The 24,390-nt window shown below is 36.0% G+C and overlaps 1 protein-coding gene across 5 annotated transcripts in view; it reads left to right on the forward strand.

The window, feature by feature from the left end:
* Nucleotides 1-24,390, forward strand: part of LOC111426115 (puratrophin-1-like) — a 170,086-nt gene that overhangs the window by 107,057 nt on the left and 38,639 nt on the right. For all 5 annotated transcript variants that reach the window (XM_023060494.2, XM_023060484.2, XM_023060502.2 and 2 more), the window contains one exon: nucleotides 22,476-23,085. In XM_023060494.2, the coding sequence (XP_022916262.2) occupies nucleotides 22,476-23,085 (610 nt within the window). The remainder of the gene's footprint in view (nucleotides 1-22,475; nucleotides 23,086-24,390) is intronic.

Raw genomic sequence — 24,390 nt, forward strand, 5'->3', positions numbered from 1 at the left:
CCAAACTAGAATTAACTTAAAAAAATAAGTGAAAATGTATGGTGATACCTAAATCATTTACTGACAGATTGAAAAATTGCATATATTTCGCGAATAACACACCTCTTATGCAGAATTGAATCGCGACAATGCCGCAACGCAAAAGAATTACGCAACTTGCTCTCTTGCATTGTCCGTAACACCTCAAAGCGCCAATTAAACGTCAGGATAACGGCGAAATTCGCGGACTGCGCCCGCGCGCATTGTTGACACCACGGGACAGTTTCTTGGTAATCCGACAAAGCGTATTGTTAAAACCGGTCGTTACTTAACCCCCAGCAAGTTCTATTACCTGACAACTGCTATGATTTAAACTGACTTCTTTTTCTTGAGTCAACTCCATTTCTTATTGACCAGTTAATAAATGTAATAGGAAGTTATAATAACGTAATTTAAGTGAAGTAAAGGTGGTGAAATGTTTAATAAAATTTTTTTTTGATTCGTAAAATTTTAGAACGAAAGTCGTTGTCCTTTTTGATAAATGCCTTTCTCTATAGCGCCAATTTGTCGGGGCGAAAATATGACGGTTTCCCCATAGCTGCGAGATCTTCGAACCAGGAAGCGAGAACGAACGCCGTTTAAACAATACCAAATATGCAATGGACACGCAGTCGAATACGTAGCCCACCGTAGCGTTGCCCAGCAGATACCGACATTGCTTGCGTTTCAATAAATCGTAAGAGAATTAGCGTTATCAACTTGGCGGGACACCGTTCGCAATAATCTATCTCTAGAACTTGCTATTAATAAATAAACGGTAATTAAAGGCTTTCTGCCATTTCCTATTTCGATATCAAACGTGAAAGCAACTGCAATAGCTTTTTGGGAAATCAACCACTTTTATCCATTCCATAAAACCAGAATAATACAAATTTCTAGAAATTATTTTATTTTATCGAAATTGTTAACGAGTCTTGATTAGGAGATGTAGATTGACTGAATGCAGATCAGCTATCAACAGATTAAAAAGAAAAAGTACGGGTGCTCTGGGCGTGACTGAAAACAATAGGTGTAATTTGTAAGCTCAAGCTACTACTACGCGCGAACCCCGAGGGCATGTTATTGACCTTGTTTTCGGTTTCGAGTTTCTTGAACGAGAACGCAACTGGAATTTTATAAGAAGAACCCACATCAATCGAAACGTAGAATCATACGCATATAATCGCGATTATAAACAATCCCGATGTTATATAAGATCGTGCTCGTCAATCGAGCGAACACAGTCTGAAGTGAAAATGAGCACGATTTCGAAAGTAAGGGGAGGATTTATGCGAGATACGAAGCCGTGCGTGCGCGTTTAGCGGTTTTTATCGAGCGTGATATATCTGGAATCACCTGCGGCTTCCGATAGATAACTATCTGACCAATACTCGAGAGCAAACGCCGCCAACGGATTTACGAGTGTTCCTGTCGCCCGGAATCCTTTGAATCGATCACGACGTAAACACGTTAAAGGACAATTTTTTCCGGTCTTTAAAGTAAATACCTTGTACACAAACGAATGGATCACGTAATCTATCGAGTAGTTTGTTACATACTGAAGACTTAGTCAATAAATTTCCTTAAACAATCCAAATCTTAGATTCAATGGTCGAACATAACAAAATAAATTGTGATGAAGAAATCTTTTAGGCTATCTTTTAGAAACTTTGTGATTTGAATGAGAGTTAGTAGTTCTAAAACTATTGATAGAGTTTTAAAAGAAAATTCTGGTTACATAATACTACGGTTATGGTAATCGTAATATTATATAACCATTTCATAAATTTAAAGAATCGAGTATATGAAACAATAATATTTCAATGAAGATAGTTAAAAAAGATAATTTATACTTTAGTGTATAAGATTTTATACATATGGAGACACTCCTAATCATTGAATAAGGAAGTTGTTCAATGTATTGTTTATTATGTTTTTTCTTCAGTTAGCTATTCTAGATAATCGGTCTATTATAAATTTGATTATGTGTAAATTTAGTTATACAACATTGGAAGTTACAAACAAGTCTCTTCTACCCGATCAATTCTTGCTATTTGATAGCTAGGATATTTCTCTCTTTCAACATCCCCTCTGTTTTTAGGGCCATAAATTTCCATGGTTATAAATTTCTTTCTGTATATGACAAAGACACGTGCCAAAGTTTCATGCAAAGGAAAAATCGTAGAAACGTCTGTAAAATTGTGTCAATATTACAAGGCTTGCGAGTATTAAAACACATAAAACACACACCGAAGAATATGCAAATTGGGCAGAAACAAATGAAAGCGAGTGTAGAGCAAATCACGAAGAATCAGGTGAAAAAATAGAAGTGGACGTAGTGATTGAAATGTTTCAATGCTCTGTAACTAGCTTATAGATCACAAATAGAAAGTTGTCTGGGAAGCTAATTGATGAACTTTTAATATCTACGGCGTAGCTATGCACAGAAATTGTGATTCATTTGAGACGACGAGGCATGAAATATGGACTATGCTGTACCACAAACTGTAAAGTGATGCCAAACCACAATATAATAGACGTTAGGCAGGAGAACATTCGTGGTGTTTGTGGCAGAATGCGAAAGAACATTTTTCTCATAAGCAAACTCTCAATCTTTAAGTATTGATGAAGAACTGAACTGTGACAATCTTCTAAATCAGTGTGTAGGCGGATATACTCAAAGCAATAATAAGTCTTTTAATGCCACCGTCTGGGCATTACCTTCCAAAACTATTTATAAGGAAGGGTAGATTTGCAACAATTATGCAAATATTGGACACTACTACAGGTATGAAAATAGGCCCAAACATTTATAATATGTGCTTCGAAGACAACGCGAAGTGCATCAACAAGGCGGAGAAATCTTTGTCCGACTCTCCGATCTTTGTTCGATTGTATAAAGCAGGTATTGTAGATTAATGGTATATTGAATTTATTCATATTTCGTTGGTTGTACGTAAACCTATAAACGAAATAGTTTTTATATTGCAAATTATGTTGTTTACTTTCTTTGAAAAAGATCCCAAAGTTTGCTCTATTTTTCGGCGACTAGGGTGGCTTCGGAAACCAAATTGTATGTGGGAGATTATTCCAAATTCTTCACAATGTTTACTGTTTATCTTTTCTGCTTTTCTTAACTATTCAAAATCTATTATATTTAGAAAATGTTGCAAATTAGTTCCTTACTACCTGTTAATATAAACTAGCAAAATTAACAAAAAATCATTTCTAAATTATTTTGAAACACGCTAGGATTAAATGAGAAGGTTGAGCCAAGATTTCAGTAATGAACCTCATATCCACTCAAAACTGGTTAACACAACCGCTTGGATGGGGGTCTGTTAGATTTTTATTTTTTGCTACAACACAAATAAAATTAGACATATTGCTATAATATAATAGAAAAAAAAATCTAATAATAATAATAATAAATCTTTAGTGACAATCCTACAAACAATACAGAATTATACAATCATTAATGCTAAAGATTGCCAAAAAGAGGCGAGTCAATATGTACCCACGCAGTATCTACATTGTTAACCGAAAAAAAATAAAATGTAAAATATATAATATGTATACATAAAGAGAAAGAAAAAGGCAATTCAAAACCAAAAATACTGTATAACAATACAATACCAACTGTTAAATATCTTCCCTCGGTTGCTGAAATAACAGATATCTAACCTCCTTCCGTTCAAAACCGAATTTTGTGGTTCAAACAGGGAGGCTTTGTGTAAAATAATGCGACGAAACATACATACAGTGTGCGGGATACGTCTTTGGGCAATATTTAGCAGCCAGCCCACTGTAAAGTGTGAGACACCCTAGTTCGACCTCGAAGACCGTATACAAAACGTAAACACGCATTTTGTATTCTCTGTATTCTGCACGTATCCACACTATCTAGACAGGGGTGATAAAGCACATCGCCGAAATTAAAAAGTGACAATACAAGGGTATCGCAAAGCCTATTGCCTTGCCTGTTATCTTATCTGCTTCCGTCAACTTGGCTGCTTTCAGGACATTTTACATGAAACTTTCTTATACAGGGTATGGCAGTGCACCTGACCGTTTTTGGGCATTGGTAGTGAGCAAGCCTTATGCTGATGTGGATGTTTACTTATAATGGAGCGTTGGACAAGTAAACACAGCCCTATGTCGGCTAGAAGTTCTTCAGAAATGAAGATTTTACTGATGATGATCACTGACTTCCTCTGACCACTGACTGCACACAGGTCCAGCTAAGAAGATTATTTCCCGGTAGATTGCTTTCACTCCGAGGTGACATTCTATGGCACGTTTGTCAGATTTTTCTCTGTATGATTTTTATCTGTGGGGTTACATCAAAGGAAAAATGTATGTTGATAGAAAGATTTAGCACAAATTTAGCAGAACTGCAAGAGAAGAAGCTCCTTGGAAGTGACTTTGCTAATAGACTTGAGCAGTGCAGAGAAAATATAGATCAATAGATATTTCATTGAATTATTCCATTTCAAAAATAACAGGTTTTAGTGCCGGACGCTATATTACGTTTTATATTACTTCTGGGGAAGATCTGCTAACAGACACCCGGCCTTGGATCTTGAGTGGCCGGGGCCCATCATTGGGTTCCTCCAGAAACCACCCGTAAGGCTTTACTTCGGAGATTCTCTACATCCATATCCATCCATCATTGAGCGGTATGAGCTGCCTTTGGTTTTGACACCTGTATAATGTATCCTCGATACTGTAATGTATTCATTATTAGTGAATTTATATTGTGTGTGTGTCGTGCACTTCGATAGTTCTCCCTGAAGTTGTATCACAGAACACAGGTTTTCTCTGCGTTGGTTTAATTTTTTGAAACCATTCTTCTCCACAGTACACTTCCATCTGCTATCTGATGTGTTCTTATTTTACAAGCAGTATTTCTGCTTGCTTCAATAACTAGAAATGAAAATGTTCTGTTTTGACGTAATCCTACTTCCTTCATATCCTTGTCGATATGATCAACTCTATAGTTATCTTTATCTGAGACCGATAACTGATGATTACATAAGATCGCTTAACATAGCTCGCGCTTATTTGGTAACAATTTTGATACACTCAGCAGCTTTGTTACTTACTGTGATACTGATTTACAACAGACTACTGAAGAGCAAATTACGTAATTATCGTACCTATTTAAAAGATATTTATGTTCTCTAGGTCACACACTAACTGCTTATCACTATGGATTCTTTTATAAAAAATGTATCTCTATGATCAACAAATCTCCAAATAATGTTATTCATGCCAAAACTTTAAAAATCACTCATAATATTTAGTCACAAAATTCTAGCTTTTTCCTTAACATGTAAAATCTTCCGTCTTACGTCTTCCATAATTTTAATTAATTTCTTGCGTATGAAGTTGAATGGAGGAAAGAAACAAAAAGCTTCAAAATGTACATTAAACACAAATTTGATTATGAACAAAAAGTAGAAAAACACAGTGAATCACTCACTCAAACAGGAAACATGAGATGTGATCGAAAAAACTTATCTCATGGTTTTTTGAATATTTTTTTAAATAAAATGTCTTCACGCATTGATGAATTATGAAAAGTTAATAATCAAGATTTAAAGGTGCGGGCGATCAGTTGCAAACCCATCACCGCTAATTACGTATTCACTTCTCCGGGCATTCTAACTAGCTGCAGCATTCCTGCAAATCCTACTTGGCTTCCACTGAGATCCAACGATTAGATAACCGCTCCTTACACGCGTTCAACGTGCTTTGGTTTGAGCATTCCGTTCACGGTTCTTATTGTTTTACAGCGGCTGAGATGTCTCCACCAGATTACAAACGCCAACGCTTCTCCAAGTTCCACCTTTACACTATGCCACCAAGTAACAAGAATCTAACAGTAATTAAAATAAAATGAATTCTTTAAGAAGTTGCCTTGACCAAAATGCAGGGTGGGATAGGTTCGGTGCCATTCGTACCAAGGGCATTAACGAACGTTAATTTCCATAAATGGTCCATTTCCGCCCCTCGCTATATAAGAATAAAAGACTATTGCAGGATGCGTTCGACTCCGGTGAGCATGACAACGATTCACGCTTCGACCTTGGACCGAAAGCGAATCGACTTCGTTAATATTCAAGACGGTTCAAACGCCGAAGACGCGTGACAGAAAGGTTCTTCTCGTCTCAGATCGGGTTCCAATTTTTTTTCTTTTTTCGCCAACGAAAAAATAGAACAATGAAACCAAAGGAATTGTTACGACGTGTTCGTTATAAAACATGTCCGGTATTCGTCCGTCGCGACCGAAGATTTTGTGTAACAGTTTTCGATAACAGTCACGGAACGTGGCACGTGTTTTTATCGAAAGCTCACGTGCTTTCGTATCTGACAGTTGCACCTGTTCGTTCCTCGTTTCCATCTGTTACGTCTCTATACCGTGCGAAACCAACCGTAATTATTAACTTATTTGATAAGATTCATTTTTTTAATTTATTTTGATTCATCTTGAAATGTCATTAAAAATTCTTAACATGATTAAAACTAATTGATTTTCTTGTAAAGGTGAGAGGGGTTTATTGTGTATAGAAAGCGGTCGACAAAAAAGTCTCCTCTCGAGAAGGTTCCAATAAATTTACCTTTATTGGTATTTGCAAATTACCATACTTAAACGATCGCTTTCATCTTTAAGCACGCGACGGTCACGACCGAAGCAAAATAAATAATATAATAGTCGTCATAATCCGGTGCGTGCGTTCAGGAAGCACCGGAAACGATTCCAAACGGAGATAATTAACAGCTGAATCGAAAGTGATTGCTATTTTTTTTGAGACAAACGATTTCTAATCACGTTTACTAACTAAATGCGCCGTCTTCATTCTATTATCGTAAGTCATCTGGTGGAAAGGAGATTTTTCAGAAAGAAAGCTCATGAGTTATGATTTTAATAAGAGAATTAATTGGAATTCTATAAATTAGACATTCTGTTTTAGGTTTGCCTTATTAATAAAGTCTACACCTTAATAGAGTTACAATAATTTTGCTACTATTTTTAAGAACATGTTTGATTACATAAATCAGATAATTCGGTGTCCTTGAGGTTAAAAATAAAACTTTCCTTTATGGCTAATCTCTTTGCCGCAAAAGCAGTCTTAACTACCACAACCGGAAAACAATTTGCGCGGTAACGAATTTATCACCGTGTTCTTTTTCGCGAATAATTTAAGCGTTTCTCTCGCAAATCGCGCGTCAGTCAACTTTCAACGCCAGTCAGCCGGCGAGAGTGCGTTATTATTAATTCCGTTTAAGTCAGGCCGATTGTTTACAGTCACAATTTTCCGGCCCGGCTCATGGGAATCGCAATAAATATGCAAATACGGCCCTGCGGTGGTGTTTAGTTTCAGAAACGCGCCGAGCCGATCTCAACCGCTATTATTATTATTACGGCTCAGCCCTACGGAGGAGAGAAGAGAAAGTAAAACTCCGCCCGACAACCAACAATTTTTCCCTTTATTCTTTAAACGTCATCGGTAGTTTCAAGGCGTATACACACCGTTAGATGCGGTGATGAAAGAGATTAGATTGAGCGGTTCGATGAATGAGTAGTCAATTTGAGGTCGAGATACCTAGGAGAAGCAGAAAAAATTACGTAAGGTTTGCAGAGAAGAGCGGTGTAAAATCAGCAATAAAACGGGCGCGTAATTGGCATCGCAAGGTACCAATTTTAACGATATCGCAATCCTTTCTCCACGCGCAATCCCACTTCCTTAGCGGTACAATTTGCTAGCATTATCGTATTACTAGGCTACAATTCAGAAATTGCTTTATTAATTTGACTTTATATTTTCATCTCGAGGCGACTTTCATGTTGTAATCATATTGCGGCAATTTTCACATATTATTCACGTTTAAAAAATAAAAGGAAAAAATAAAACGTTTAATTTATTACTACTAAAGTAAGAAAAGATAGTCCACTAGTCCACTAACCTCCTCTCATACACCAACTGTTTGAAATGTGCGGCTCTTTTGTTTTCTTTATACACCAAGTAATCACTATAAAATCTTATAAAAACTCATTTGAGCTGAGACCATAAACTCAATCGACGTCGTAAAACGAACGCCCGCGGTCTGTAAAAGAAAGGTGGCAGTTTGCCAACATAACATTTCTTTTTACCATTTTCATTTAGATATATACTACACCATAGTGTATAAGATTTGATACCGCATCTTTGTAACAATGGAAACCTGTCCAGATGATGTATAGCGATATTAGCATGCAATGTTCCGATTCTGGTGGAGACGAGCTGCCATTAGGTCGCCGCGTGAGGTCCTCCACGTGACACCTGCTGCTATTTTTCTTTCAACCGGGCAAACAAAGAAAGCCGACGAACATCGTCTTGCACGATGACTCCTGAGGACAATATCGCGCAATAACTTATTAGCATATAAACCGTAAACGTGGTAATGAAAAACCTTGATTGTTTACGGGCACGATTTGTCAAGGTAGTATTGTTTTCAAATTTACAATATGGACTATGTATTTTCTTTATCAACTTTCTCGTCGTATCATAAATAATATATACAATATGGTAAAATTAAATAATTATGGATGTGGGATTTAAGCCCAAGTTAAATCTTTGAGGACAATTATAACTTCAACACTTTTAGATTGTTTCCGAAACATAACCACCCAGAATTGTTACGATAACGAAATATTAAATACAACACTACAAAGCTAGACGTTTGGTTCATCTAAAACGGTCGCCGTGTATTGAAATTACCTCAAAATTATCAAACTTGAAGCCCGTGTGCATGGAATTGAATTAAAAAAAGAAAACTTTGAGCTATCTAAATCCGGGTTTTGCTCGGTCAATCAAAATCTATCTGCGAAGGACAAAAATACACTCTCAATAAACAACCCTACATAACTTTTTAATTTGGAAGGAACATAAAACTTCTGTATATAACAAAAATTGATTAATTAGATTACAAAACGATTTGTTTCTACAATAATAGTCTTACCTCGCATTTCTGTTGCGCATTAAATCCCTTTCCGAATAGTAAATGGTTTTATGTGACACGGATAAAATTCTGATACTGCACACACTATCCACCAATAATTATTTGGGCACATGTAATAGAAAAGAGGTATAAATTTGATTCATTTTCAATACTTAGTAAAGCCTCCACATGCGGAATTTACAGCCTCAACCATTCTTGGCATACTTCCCATAAGTCCTTGTATGATGGCTTCTGGTATTTTCTTCCACTTGGCTTGAAGCAGAGACATAATATCATTCACCAATTTTGGACAATTATTGCATCCCTTAATGCGTCGGTCCACTTAGGTAATCCCATTGTCACAATAGAGAAGAAGAAAGTTTCCACAGTACTAAGCTAACGACAGCTAACGTTGTCATTTTAAACGTAACATAACGTTACTCAATTAAGCTGCCATAACATAGGAAACACGTTGGTATCTAAAATTGTGCAGTAGATGCCGACATTGACCTTACTATGAGAGGAAGACCGCCAACTGCGTGTAACAGCCATATTTCAATATTTACGGCGTCATAACAATCTTATATAATATGGACAAAACTTTAGGACCATATAGAATCGATAGAAAATTTTGCGCTTTATGCAATTGTATATAACGTTAATCGATCACTTGATTGCATAAGAATGTTTCACTTTAAAACTACGAAAACCGCATATAATTACCGTACTTAAATGTTTACGGCGTCAGAAATTTCTATATGATATGGACAAAACTTCAAGATCATATAGAATCGATAGAAAATTTTCCGTTCTATGCGTGGTATATGACGTTAATCGATTACTTATTTTTCACAAGCATTCTGAAAAAACGAAAACTGCATATAACTGCCATATCCCAATATTTACGGCGTCATAACAATCTTATATAATATGCACAAAACTTTAGGACCATATAGAATCGATAGGAAAATTTGCGGTCTATGCAATGATATATAACGTTAATCGATCACTTGATTGAATAAGAATGTTTCACTTTAAAACTACGAAAACCGCATATAATTACCGTACTTAAATGTTTACGGCCTCAGAAATTTCTTGTATTGTATGGACAAAACTTCAAGACCATATAGAATCGATAGAAAATTTTCCGTTCTATGCAGTGATTAACGTTATATGTTAATCGATCATTTGATTGCATAGAAATATTTCCACCTAAAACCCAAAAAAATCCATCGAAAACGACATGCAATTGCGGTGTTTCAATATTTACGGCGCCCTAACTTTCTTATATGATATGGACAAAACTGAAAGACCATATAAAATCGATAGAAAATGTTCCTCTCTCTGCAGTGGTATATGACGTTAATCAATCACTTGTTTGCATAAGAATGTTTCGCCCTAAAAGTACGAAAACGACATATAATTGTGGTGTTTCAACAAAAATTTCGACAAAATTTTGATATCATATGAAATCGGTAGGAAATTATTTGCTTTATGGTGTGATATATTATTTTAATCGCTCACTCAATCATGGAGTTTTGTCCGTTTCATATAAAGAAGTTATTATTCGGAAAGTGACTTAATGCGCGGTAAAAGTAGAACCAGTAAGGCTGTTTTTGCAGAAAGAAATGGTTCTAAAATCTGGCAATCGCTTTTTATGTATCAGTAGAAAAAGCAGAAAATTTCTAACATGATTGACACTGCTTTAGCTTTTTGTCCCTACCAAATTAAAAAAGATATATTAAGAAAGATAAACCTAACAATTCTATGTTTATTATAGGCGTGTAATTTTTCCATATTGTGCTTCAAGTATAATAATTTCGTGATGTAAAGGGGTTCTTTTTTATTTTGCCGCTGTTACTATCAACATATCTACATGACTACCTGGTTTTAGATGAAGTAAATATCAGGCTTTGTAGTCGTTTAATATTCCGCAATCTTTAAAGACAACGACGATAGAGGATCGGGAGGTAAAGTAAATGGAAAAACAAGGGTAAAGTTTGTTGCTGTCATCGCACGGATACTTTTTATTACCTTTCTTTAAAATTTCAATCCACTGACATTTCAAAATAAAACTGGAGATTTATTCTTTCTATCGTACAAAGCAGTAAAAGTATTTTGAAAGCGAAAAGGCGGAAACAAGTTTAGCTCGAATCGAATGTTTTTTTTCTTCCATCGCGAACTTCAGGTTACCTGGAGAAAATTGCTTGAATAATGAAACAGTTTCGTGAACGATTCTGTTTTATCTCGACGAGGTCTGCTTGGTTCGGCACTTCATTAAGGCAATTCATTTGATATCATCATTAAATCAGCGCGCCCGCCGGCCGGTCGCGTCGAGAGCCAAGCCAACTCGCCCGACGACGTTAGGTGTGAATAGAGCGGTAATGAGCTTATCGCGGGTAAGTTCAACACTGACTTTCACGCCACCTACAAATTGTTTCCTTGTTTTAAACTCCTCGTGGACACTTTGCTCTTTGGCGGACTTTGGCGTGGCTTAGAAGTCTTTTCCACCTGTCTTCCGGAGAGAGCTCGCGAATAAATAATCGTCGTTTTATCACTGAACATGCTGTGACACCGGGTTTGTTATTTATTCGATTTCAGAATCCTAAAAAAAAAAAATAATACGAAATGGTATTGGAATCTGATTGCTGCATAATAATTTGTACGTCGCGTTTCCCTGCTTCGCAAGTCTTGTTCTCGTTACCGGCTTACATCGCTTTAATTTATTAAAAAAACAGCCCGACATACCGCGTTATATAACGATGCAAAAAGGTCGTTTAAAAACCAATATAAATTAATTTACCAATCCGCGCGTTCCAGATATTTATAACGGGTTACAGACAAGATGATTATCTTTATAAGTTGAGCACACACACACACTTGTACATTCGACGCGCTTGTAAGCTCGTTAGATCTTGTTTATTAAGACGAACGATGTGGTAATTCAATTTGTCCTTGTAAGGGTTCGACACAAAGAAATGTTGTAATCAATAGGATTATATTTGGTTTAAATTTAATATTTATGTTAGATTTTCGAAAATAGATTGTGAGTTGAAGTTGAAGAATAAACATATTATTAAAAATTATAATTTTTGAGCTCTTGGTTGAACCCAATAATTATTTCCATTTAAAAAGATAAATGTTGCGTGTAGATAGTAATTTATGTACTAGGGAAAGTACCGCGGAATGGTAATTATTGCAGTTTTTCGTAGTGAAAAGTTCATGTTTATGCTTGTCGGCAATTAGCGTCGATTATATTTGTCATTGCCCATTAGAGTCTTTGGTCTCGTGTTTCTTCGACTACGTTATCTGTCAATTAATCGACCGAGAAACAGTTGTCGACTTATCAACGATTTTTGTTTTATTAGAAAGGTGACGAACGGTTTGTTGTCGTAAACTAATAAGAATTAGAAATTTTGTTAGGTCTTTTCAAGCACGTAACTGTAAACCTTAGTACTAAAATAGGAACTAAACGTTCAATTTTACTTTGTATAACATGTTAGTTGTTTACACAATGTGTATTCCACGAATTCAATTTAGTAAATTTACATTTTAACGGCGTCATCTTGCAATGTGCTGTTAACGATGACAACCTCTCAAGCAAATTACCTGTGCACAAACCCATAAAGATGGGCTGTTATAAACGTTTGTTTGAGAGCACTTTACTATGGCTCGGCGAATTGGTGTCAAGGCGACGCACTCAGAAACAGTTTTACTGCGCCTGATAAATGCCCTACCATCAAATTTTAATTGAAACCCACCCGTACTATATCTTCTCTATCGTGGCAAATCTTACAGCACTGGTATTGAGTATTGCGATTTCATAATAACAACGTACATTGGTCATCCTCGGCCGCATACCGAGGTATTGCACAAGTTCCAGGGACAAACGGGTCGCTACTTATCCTGGGAGAAAAATAGGGAGAACAATGGTCGTATAACCCACTTCGGGTATCGCGTCCGTGGATCTTTAGACGGCTGGCTTTCGGGACAACACGAGCTCGAATTATCTACGGTCGGCACTCTAAATTGTGCCTCAGACGTGATTTTCATTTTTCCAATAGACGTACGCTGAAAAAATAACAGGCGAACTAATGCCCGGTTACAATAGAATGTATTGGCTAATAATAACTCCAGCTCTTACCTTGATATACCTAAAAGCTTTTAGCATTTACTATTAGATAATAAAATATTTATATACCAAAGAATGCATCGTAACGTATCAGATATATTAGAGTTATATGAAAATCAACATTGAATGGAAAAGTATATTTACACGGAACGTTCAACACACATTGCGTTAAGTGATACTTTTTTTCTACTTCTTCAATTCCAATCAAACGAAACCTGCAGATCTAACTGTCGTTAACAGTACATTGCGAACGAACTCTATATTTAGCAGTTTAGAGCGAGGTGAGTGTATCATTCAATACCATGACTAGTACAACCGGTTACTTAAAAAAAACTATTGAATCTTATCATAAAATGTATTCTCATTTGGACAAGACAGCTTGGAATTACAACTAAGTCGTTAGATTTTGGTTCGTTATTAACATTTTCTTTGAAATCTGGCTTAAATACTATTTTGATGTTATGTCCATAATCAGACTCAAGCTCTTCTCTTACTCTTAAATATTATACTGGTTAATTAAACAATTAACTATAAGCATTATTTTATTATATTTCTTTATACATCTTAGTTTCTTCATTTTTTCCCACTGGCGGCTAAAGATTATTTGTTGTAATTACTCCATTTCCGCTAAACTAATCATTGTGAGAGCATTTAGATAATAAAATGTTACATATATTGCTGACTATTGCTAAATTAGAAAATCATTAAATGGAAAATTATCTTATGCAATAAATTTCACTACTGCATCAGTTAGTTTTACGCTAATAGAACCTCTACATAAAATTTGAAACCAACAATTATGTTTGAAGTAAATAAACGTTAGATGTTGGAAACAGAAATTATAATTTTGAACTTATGTAGTTGCAAGTAGTTTGGTTCTCTCAATCCCAATCAATCCCTCTACGAGTGTTATATGTGATTGTTAAAATTCTCGAATCACTCTGCTCTCCATTACAAATAACTGCCACAAAAAAGAAGCTTGACCCCACATCAGTGAAAAGTAAATGAAAGTTAAAAAATGAAAAGTAACGCGTCCTTGGATTGTCCATCGAAACAATTCGAGCCAGATGGCACACACAGCATACACTTAGGCGGTTAGCGAAGAATTTGCTATAATTATGAGAAATACATTCCGAGTCAATAATTAAATTAATTTGATGCAGCTGGAACACCAGTATGTCGCAGTGTTTAAGTCATATTGGTAATCTGAGATTACTTTAGAAGTAATTGATTGTTTTGAACCCAATTTTCTGCTTCAGAAATGTAAAATGGGGTTGGTGTTTTAGTGCGAAATCTGGTGAAGCACTCTGCGAATCCTGTAGATCGTTAATATAAAGTATAAAAAGATGATTTCTCACTACTTTAAACTTATCTTAGATAAACTCTTATTATGTCTATTAAAAAGACACATTACTGATTGCACCAAAATCGTATCTTAATACAAAACCAAAGTTCCCATTGAATTTTTTTCTTATTAATTTGGAGATTATTTAGTTATGATATTGAATTTGCTGATGATTCCAAGATGATCTGAGAGAAGCAAATAGGCGATTGAGCTATCGATTTCGGTCCTTATATTTGAGAAAACATGGCCTGGAAATTACAAAACCGATTGAGCAAGATAGACCAATCTCATTCAGTACCTCGCTAACAACACCAGCACGCCCACCTTTGGTTTCAAGTGTACATTATAATCAGCAGTAAATATCACATTTCTACCGTAAATCTGCATAGACGAGATCATAGTTGACCTCATACTTAAGTAACTATCAAGATAGCCATACGAAGTGCGATCGCAATAGCCATCGTTATCTTGAATATTGGGTACAAAGCTTGTAGCGACTTTACAAACAATCTCCATACAAAATTTATTGTTATGAATGTTTAGGAAACATTCCAGCAGTAAACACTTATTACGAAGATCGGTAACAGTCTTCGCAGAATGATTGTGTTAGGAAAAATATATTCAGAAACATCATTGGAACCTGCCAAAACAACTAATAAATATTTTTTATAGAAATCGGCAGTAGCTGCTTGTAACATCACAAAAACAAACGTTTGGTTTCTCAATTCCCATAACTTCAAACTCGGGACCATCTACTACGATAAATAGTTTACGGCAAGTGTTAATAAAAAATTTGTAGAACATTCAAAGACAACGACCACAATGTCGAGTTGCAGCCGTTTGAATAGTGATCTCTTCATTAACCGATTAAAATTTATGCGTATATTATGGAGTTCTACGCAGCAACTTATTCTCAGAATACAGTACGGAGATATTGAGATATGCGTGTTTCAAACAAAAGGACAAAAAAATTGAAACAAACTAGAGTAACTTTTTGATGGTTCTCACTCAGGTTTTGATACTTTTTACACATTTGTATATCAAAAATTGGTACAGTTTCATAAAAATAACTATAATTAATACTAACAAACAAATATGTCGAAGTACTCCTAGCAATGACCAAAGGACACTTGAAGATAGGAAACATTGAAATTATAAGGCTTAATATTAATAACTTGGTAAATGAAGTTTCGGCAACTGAAAAGGTTTTTGACTTATTTTTTTATGACAAAATATTTAAAGGCATACTGTCCCAAACTAATTCTGAAATGTTGAGACAACGCCCTCTTAGGCAACGATCAGACGTATCTTAGAAATACCGCAAAGCTTGAGGCTTATATAGGTGTTAATCATAAAAGATAACAAGGCGTGTTCGCTTCTGATCTCGACACTTCAGCGTTTAATGTCTCTATTGCTCTTTCTCTATCTTTAATAGTTATTATTGTAGACAAGATGTGTCAACAAGACGCACGCGCACGAGTTATGTATTTATCACCATCATCGGTACCTAGACATACCCTTTAACATCCTCCAGTAGGCTCATACTTGACCTCATACTTAAGTCTACATCCTGATAAGTGTCTCGTTTATTAAAACAGATGTACCAACAGTGAGATTGACTTGAGCACGAAATACACTTATTGAGTGGCATTTACAACTTGAGTTTATTGTTCTTATCACAAGCTAATGTAGCATTGTACTCATTTATGGACCAACTTGCTGCTCTTACACATTGCTTTTGCTGACGATAAATTCCTAACATGCAAGACAAAAATGCGAAAGACTTTAACCTGTTTGAACTAAAATAGGACATCGATCGCAACTAATTGGTCAATCCAGTATAGAACTTTAACTATAAATTATGTTGAAATTTAACGATCATGACAGTTGAAAGAATGTTTTTTTTCATGTTTATGATTTATGGATATATATTCTTGAATATACAATCGATGAACAACCTATGGGTTGTTGTATGGGCTAAAAATAATTTTAATGTGATACTATTTGAAACAACTGAATTAGATTTTTGAAACAGCTGATTATCATACCTGAAATTATAACCATAATGGCCGGAGAGATATACCGGATAACCGGATATCCGGCCGAAGGTAATGCCGAATATCCGGTATCCGACATTTCGCAAAATCACTATCCGTTCCATCACTTCTACAGACCAACGCGATGCAGTACAACATTGGTATAATATTGAAAAACATAAATCACAGCAATGTACAGTATTGTTTGGTTTACTATGTACTCGAGTATACACAAGAGTTTCGAGAACTTGTTTTGCATTGAACCCTTTTATTAATTCAGCTACAATTACAATTAGATACTATTCTGCCAGCTAAGTATTGTAGCACAAAGAAATTCATCATTGTCAAGCATTCATCAGCATCTTTATGGAGCCAAAGCATCGTTCGCAATATTATCATGAATAAAAAATGTGATGTTGATGAAAATCAACAATTGAGAGATAGCTAATGAACTTATTGATTAAAAAATAACTGTATTACATGATAAAATGTTGTTAGTTTTATATTTATTATATTATGTAGGTCGAAATTCGAGATCATCTTTAGTCGGTATTCCACACGGGCGGTCTTAAAACCGTTTCGTGTCACGGAAGAAAGTCTCGCGATCGATTTATCGTCCTTTGGCGAAAGACGCGCGCCAATTTGCTTTTTTGCACCGGTTCCAACCGGTAGCTTCGCGTTCATATATACTACATCACGTGGGAACGAGGATTTCGTTTTCCGTTGTTTAAATGTAGGTTGTACCTGCCGCACGAATCCACGACGACGACGCGACGCGACGTACGAAAGGAAAAAAAGGTTTCGTTTTTCAACGACGACAACGTTAACGACGCCACAGTGGTCCGGGGAAGATGGAAAGTTGTCCGTGCACCTACTCACCCAAAGGCTCTTTTTTTACCATTTATGGTTTTAGATTAGAAATGTCATCGGCGGCTGTCTCGGTTCCCACAATCGCAAACAATACTTGATTAATGCACCGAAATGACTAACGATCTCTTGCCTGTCTGCTGTCTATCTTCTCTCGCACGGAATAGTATCTGATTCGTATTCATTTCTTGCAGAATGAGGTTAAGGACAAGTTGTTAAACAGGACACAACGAGAAACGACTGGAGCGTGTGGTGTTTAATTGTTTTCTTCGTCAGGGTTGGTGATTTTAATGCAGATATGTTTATGTACAAGGGGTTGGGTTACGAGTTAATTTTTATCGAAATATTTCTGCAAGTCTGACACTAAACGGGATAAAGGCGATAAACATGTCTCACTAGTTCATTGGACATCTAATGGACGGAAGAGTGGTCTTTTACTGTTGATGTGTCACACGATTGAAGTCAACCTGAAAGGCTAGTAATTGATCGATTCATTTCCTCTTCGGGAGGTTCACAGATTTTTAAACCATTTTCAAAATTGTAATTAAGTAATTGAATAACCTTAGTATCTTAATGTTCAATTAACTGTTGACTCGCTTTGAAACAAGTTAATTAGCGATTCATCGTCTTGGAGTAGTCGAAGTTGAACGGCACAACACGTCGAATTAACATGGTAAATTGTAGTGAGCCGTAAACGGGAGCAGGGCGAGAGTTCTTATCCCTACATCTATTCCGTCCGGATTACGCATACTAATAAGCCCTGGTTGCGCAACCTGAACTTGACGTGCCCACGTGATCGATCGGGCGTCCCCTTTTTTTTTCGCTTCAGGTGGGTTTCAGCCTTTGGAGCGGTTTAGCCACACACGACGGCAGTTAATGTAATGCGCGAGGCACGTAGGGCGCTCATGATCCTGTATAATTTACACGGTCGCCGACGTAAGAGCCTGAGAATTACGTGCCCGTGAGATGTTTACTCGTACTGTTTCTATCAGAACAGAAAATTTACGTTCTAAATCAAAAAACGGTTATTAATAAAAAAAATAAAAACTGTATTAATTTTATTGTTATTATTGGATTACACATTGTTGAATGGACATCGAAATTGAATGGAAACGATGAAACGTAATTTTCAAAAAGGTTAATGACATACCATTGAACCGTATAAAAATAAAAATCGTATCCACATATTATTATAGTTCGAATCTTATTATGCACAAAAATTAATTTTCCCAGCTATTACATCACCGATTGCTTTTTTTCTTATTTCGGTTCCGTCACGGTATTCAGTTCCATTGTTGGTCCGGTGTATTTGTTCTCGATTGAATCGATTAAAATTTCAATAACTCGATCTTAAGAAAAAAAGCCGAATTACCGCTTCGTTCGTCAAAAGAGGGCAGCTCACAAAAGGCACAAATTTAATTTGTTTTGCGCATATTATGGGCACGGCATATCCCGGTCAAACACGAACCATTTAATTAGAGATAAGTCGCTGGTGTTCCGCGGTCTTATCCGTTTACAAGACGGTTGTAAGTCTGATTGAGCGTACACATCGACACCGTATATGGATGCGATACTTCACCAAGATAGCTGTTGTACTTCTAAACAGAACTCATGAGATCCTCATTTCGTTTTATTTGAACACAATTCTATTTCATATTTCCTGTGGAACAAAAGTTTACTAAAGTTAACCAGGTCAATGAGAATGAAATAATATCACGTCGTATCATCGTTCTTATCACAACGGTAATCATAACCTCGTGAGTCGACCAATTAACACAAGGATAATTAAATTTCCCTATATGGACAAACCCGACTCGTACTCTATTTTCTCCGGTTCTATTTTCTAATCTGTGTACTTTAATAGATTTTATTTCATTAATTAATGAAATATAGCAATACCTCGAAATAACGGACTAATACAGGGAAGGAGGGGAAAAATATACTACAATCTAAAGGTATGTTTTCATCAAAGAAATACAGGGGAATAATTTGTTCCTGATTATCTTAAACTTTCTACATTAGTCTACATTAGGTTAGTGTATGTTTCAGTATTTGATATAAAGAACTTTTGTTGTATGAGTAGCACTGATTTGGAATGGTTATTGCGCAAAATTAGCCCTTTAATTCAAAAGACAGACATTCATTACAGAGATACTATTTCTCCGTTGAAACATATACTGACGTTAACAGTATACATGTAGGCAAACAGTTTGATGATAAAATATGTTCCAGCACCAGATTTGCGATTATATTTTTCTTCCCTGTAATACTGAGCCACTAAATTTTTTATTTTTCTTGTTACTTCATCAATATCAGCCCCAATCGCTTTACTAATCTCCTATAATTGTTTACTATTTCTTCTTGGCGATTACCACTAACTCAATTTAATTATAATACCGAACAAATATTCTTCACCTCATATCCACCATTTAAATCTACATTTAAATTGCAGCCTATTTTCTAAAGTAAACCCCGTTAGAGCATATAACCAAATTTCAATTGCTAATGAAGTCATTTATATTATAGCAATTACTACACCTTTTGGTCTTTTTAAAATCACGCGAATCCTTTTAAGTTAAGAAACGCTGTCCAGACATTTCAAAGTTTTATTTTAATAAAGTTACGTCTGATTTAAATTTAGAAACTAATACAATGGCAATCATGATATGTTCAGGAACTTCAGGAGTTATTTCCATTCTCGTATTAAATAATCTACCACATTCCTTTCAAACAAAATTTAAGTTTTAACTTTTAACAGTTATAGCTCTTATTGCTTCTTGAATTCAGGCAATAACTTGATCGACTCCGACGGATGTTGTGAAATGTACTTTCAGCAAAAAAAATGTTGGGGTTAAGTCGAAATGGTGATAATATTAATCCACCCTACCATACTTATTTATTAAATATATAAAAACTGAAAATTTCCCTCATTAATGTAGCATGTCACGATGAAACACATTTCCAAAAATCATTGTTGTACGCTGTTGTAAGAGAATGTTCTCTAAGAACTAAGAAACCTGGCAAAGTGTTTTCACAAAAATTACTGGATGTTTCAGCATTCAGTATTTTTGGCACATTTGTAAATTCTAACCAAACAATCTTAGACCAACGGCTTTATAATATGATGATTCTCGTAGTGCCAATAACCACGTTTGTGGGGATTGTAGACTCCTTGATTGTAGAATTGCGTTTCATCGGAAAACAAAACATTATAGATACAGTCAGGATTGTGGTGAATTTCGTGCATTACTTATGTGCAAAATTTACTTTCCATAAATCATCTCCGAGATACAGCATTTAAATTAAACATTATTCGACATGAACTGCTGGCAGAGATTAGCTACTTACAGTAACAATGCATCGCAAAAACCATTTTGAGTATGTGTCAATTAGTCATATGCTTTGGTTTACAATCTGTTCACTATTTCATGTGACTGGAACGACATATTTTCTGTTTTTAACAGATGTTTACGCTGTAAAAGTCGCCACTAAGCACACAAGTTTCGGAAATAAGTTACAACGTGTCCACACTGCGTCCGAAACAAAAATGTTTATATATGTTTTTAAATTTTCTAATGATATTTATCGCTAAATACAGAAATAAGCAACGTGTAGGTAGGAACATTAGTTCCTGCAACCATAAGCAATAAGGAACATCCAGAAACTTTGACATACAAGTTCCAGGAACAAGCAACATAAACACAATGTTTCTTTGTGATCCTTTCGGTGTGGATGTAGCTTAACGCTGAATAACAAATAAAACTAGAATTACCTAATACTAGCCGTACGTCCCTTAAGTCGGTTAAACCCGAATGTTTCTAGTTCTGACTTTAGTTCATTGAAAGATATACAACAATCTAACACTGAATAAAAACTAAAACGAAAACTAACACCAGCGTTAGAACTAACACTAGACCTAGAAGGTCTTCTAGGTCTAATGTTAGTTTTATTTTTAGTTCAATGAAAAATATATAACAATCTAACGCTAAATAACAACTAAGACTAGAACTAACACTAGCATTAGAACTAACACTAGATCTAGAACTAGAAACATTCTAGTTTAGCCATCTTAAGAGACGTCCGGCTAAACCCGAATGTTTCTAATTCTAGGTCTAGCATTAGTTCTACTTTTCGTTCAATAAAAACATACAACAATTTAGTACTGAATAACAATTAAAACTAAAACTACCGTCCCTTGATTTATACATCATATAGATAACATATTTATCTATGAATATGATAATATTAATATTTATTAAGTCCGTTCTAACAAGGACTGTTATATCGAGGTTTTACAGTAATAGAAATTTTTTGTTTTGCCACAATACTTTAGAATCATCATGATTAAGTGGTTGCATGTAGCGAATTAGATTAAGTGGCTGTAGACAGAATAGATAATTAAGCTCGTCGATGGCTGATTGAGGGTCGTAAATTCGTTGGCAAACGAGGCACCGGTATTAGTTAGACTGCAAATGCAAATTCGAACGATAAGAAGTCGAGCAATCAACAGGTCAAATTGCGTTAGTTACGTTGTAAATAGTTAAACTGTACATACTTAACTGATAATTTAGCGCTTATTTTGCAGTAAGATTTTAAATTTATTCTGTTCGGTCATAACATAACATGAAATGTATTGGAATAACTTGGACGTATTTCTAAGAATTTTTCGCCGACAACGTCGCCCGTAGTAGAATTGAAAGCGAGAATCGAGCATAAACGAACGGATACGAGCGCGAATTTTTCACTTCGAGCTTCTTTATGCGGCAGCCGCGGTCGTACGTATAATTCCTTCGCATTATGCATTCGCCGAGCCTGTGTGCTACACCTATCGCATGCTCTGGCCGCGGACATCGATGTGTGATTTATCTCTCGTTGTTACACTTGTCCGACAAGAACTGAAAAAGGAACCGGACTAAATCGTACACTTTCTAACCGACCTGATCGATTTGCGTGTTTATTTACGCCGTTCCTTTGTGAGAACTACAGCCCCGTGTCAAGCATAAATTACAACATTTCTTTATTTTGACCACCATAAAGATTACGATATTAGTACAATAGATTCTAAAATGATCCTTAATTTTAATTTTTTCAGAAGAAAAATGCAAGTGATAACTCTCCGAGCGGTTGGCCATTGAGTTTAGGCACCTCCGCCATAGTTATCCATTTGGATAACATAGATCCTACGAGACTTCGCAACCAAGATTGCTATGTCTGCATCCGAGAATCAAACGGATCTGGCGGACAAGAGCTGGTGCTAATTTGGCGAACGTTGGATAACATCAACAGTTATAAATTAGCCGAGTGCGAAGACGGCGTAGCGAAGATGTGCTCAAAAATCGCCACAGCCGTTGATTTGGAATCGTACGTTACCTCGGACGATCATTGGGGCTCCCGCCAACTTCAAATGCTCCAAAATCTTTTGGTGACCATCGATTTTGTTGTTCATAGAGTCCCTTTGGATGACCTTACCTTCCCGTGTCCTCAGTGCCACCAATACAGTCCTTTAGAGTTCGGTCGCTCTGAGGAAAGTGTCGAGTGTTCGAGTCTTCCTTGTGCCTGTCAGTGTACGTGTCGTTTCGTGGATTCAGGTGTTTCTAAGAAGGACTCTTCAATACAAACCAGCCCTACTTTTGAAATGGTCGGTGGAATTCCACACATAGACAGCGACGAGGATGAAGAAAAAAGTTCATCACTCAAATCAGGTAATAAAATTTAGGATTATCTTTGTATGTTTATAATTTTGGTATTCGGGTGGTGCTATTTGTGTATTCGTTCGGGCAGAACGTCCGTCCTCGATGCATAAAACAGGAATTCGACTGACACAACTCCGGTCCCCGTGGGCGTCCGGACACTTTCGCTCTCGGAACGAACGAACGAGCGAACGCTTTGCAAATTCCTCTCTAAAACGATTAATTAGCAGTCGTAGCGCCTCGCGGGCGAAATTTAATCAATTACCGCTTCTAACGGCGAACTCTCGGATGTCATCTTGATAATTGCGCAGGAAAATCGTCGTCGAATGAGACGCGACGGTTACGTAGAAAGCAAACAACTACCGCGGAATCGCCGGTATTTGCGGTGAAATCGTTCGTCGATGTACCGAAACGAAAAGGAGAAGAAAAAACACTATATCTTTAAGGGGATTAAAGACCTGTTAGATCGTTTGTCATTTTCTACGGGTATCAACGCTATTATGGTAAATGAGGTGCTCTGTTATAAGTAAGTCAACCCCGTTTATATTTCGTTAATTGGCGCGCGTTTTTTTTAAGAGGGGACCGATTACGAAGATTTCTTTACGAGTTTGTCGTCGTTTAGATTCAAGATAAGCACTCTCATTTTCTCGAGTCTGTCAGAAACGAGCCAGCGGCTCGTCGTGTCTAGCCGAAAGCGTAAATTGGACGACTTTTTAAAAGTATCAACTACGTTTTGCTCCACTTTCAACAACAACCTCAGTTTCAACTATTAAGCATATATGGCTTAATTGATAAAATTATACTCTTTAAAAATCACGATTTAATAAATATATAAGAAAAAATTTAAAAGAAATAACTTACCTTTGAAGATGATTTAGTACAAGAAGAAAGTTGTTGGAATAGTTTTTCCACAATTAAAGTTGCCGATCTGGTTTGAACCAATATTAACAAACAGCTGTCGAGTGACAACAAAAGCGTCGCGTGAAGTGAAAGGTGGAAAAAACAATTTAGGACGAGTTGAGTACAGCTGAGACGAGCCTCTTTCGTTTTGCCGACAACACCCCACGCTTTCCAAAGATTTAATTTGCTTTAAAAAAAAATGAATCGTTTAAACTGTTTTATCTTTGCGTGACAATATGAGAATTGGAAAGTCGTTTATCTCAATAGTTTAAAAATTGATGATAACTTCCTCGTTTTTGATATAGAGAAAAATTATAATAATATTAATCGTTATTAAAAATCGTGGGAAAAGTTAAACGATCATTTCCCTTTGATATCATTCTCGCTGGTGGGTCTATCGGATCAGATTGAATCCAA

The sequence above is a fragment of the Onthophagus taurus genome, chromosome 2 (genome assembly GCF_036711975.1).
Source record: "Onthophagus taurus isolate NC chromosome 2, IU_Otau_3.0, whole genome shotgun sequence".
NCBI classification, from domain to species: Eukaryota; Metazoa; Arthropoda; class Insecta; order Coleoptera; family Scarabaeidae; genus Onthophagus; species Onthophagus taurus.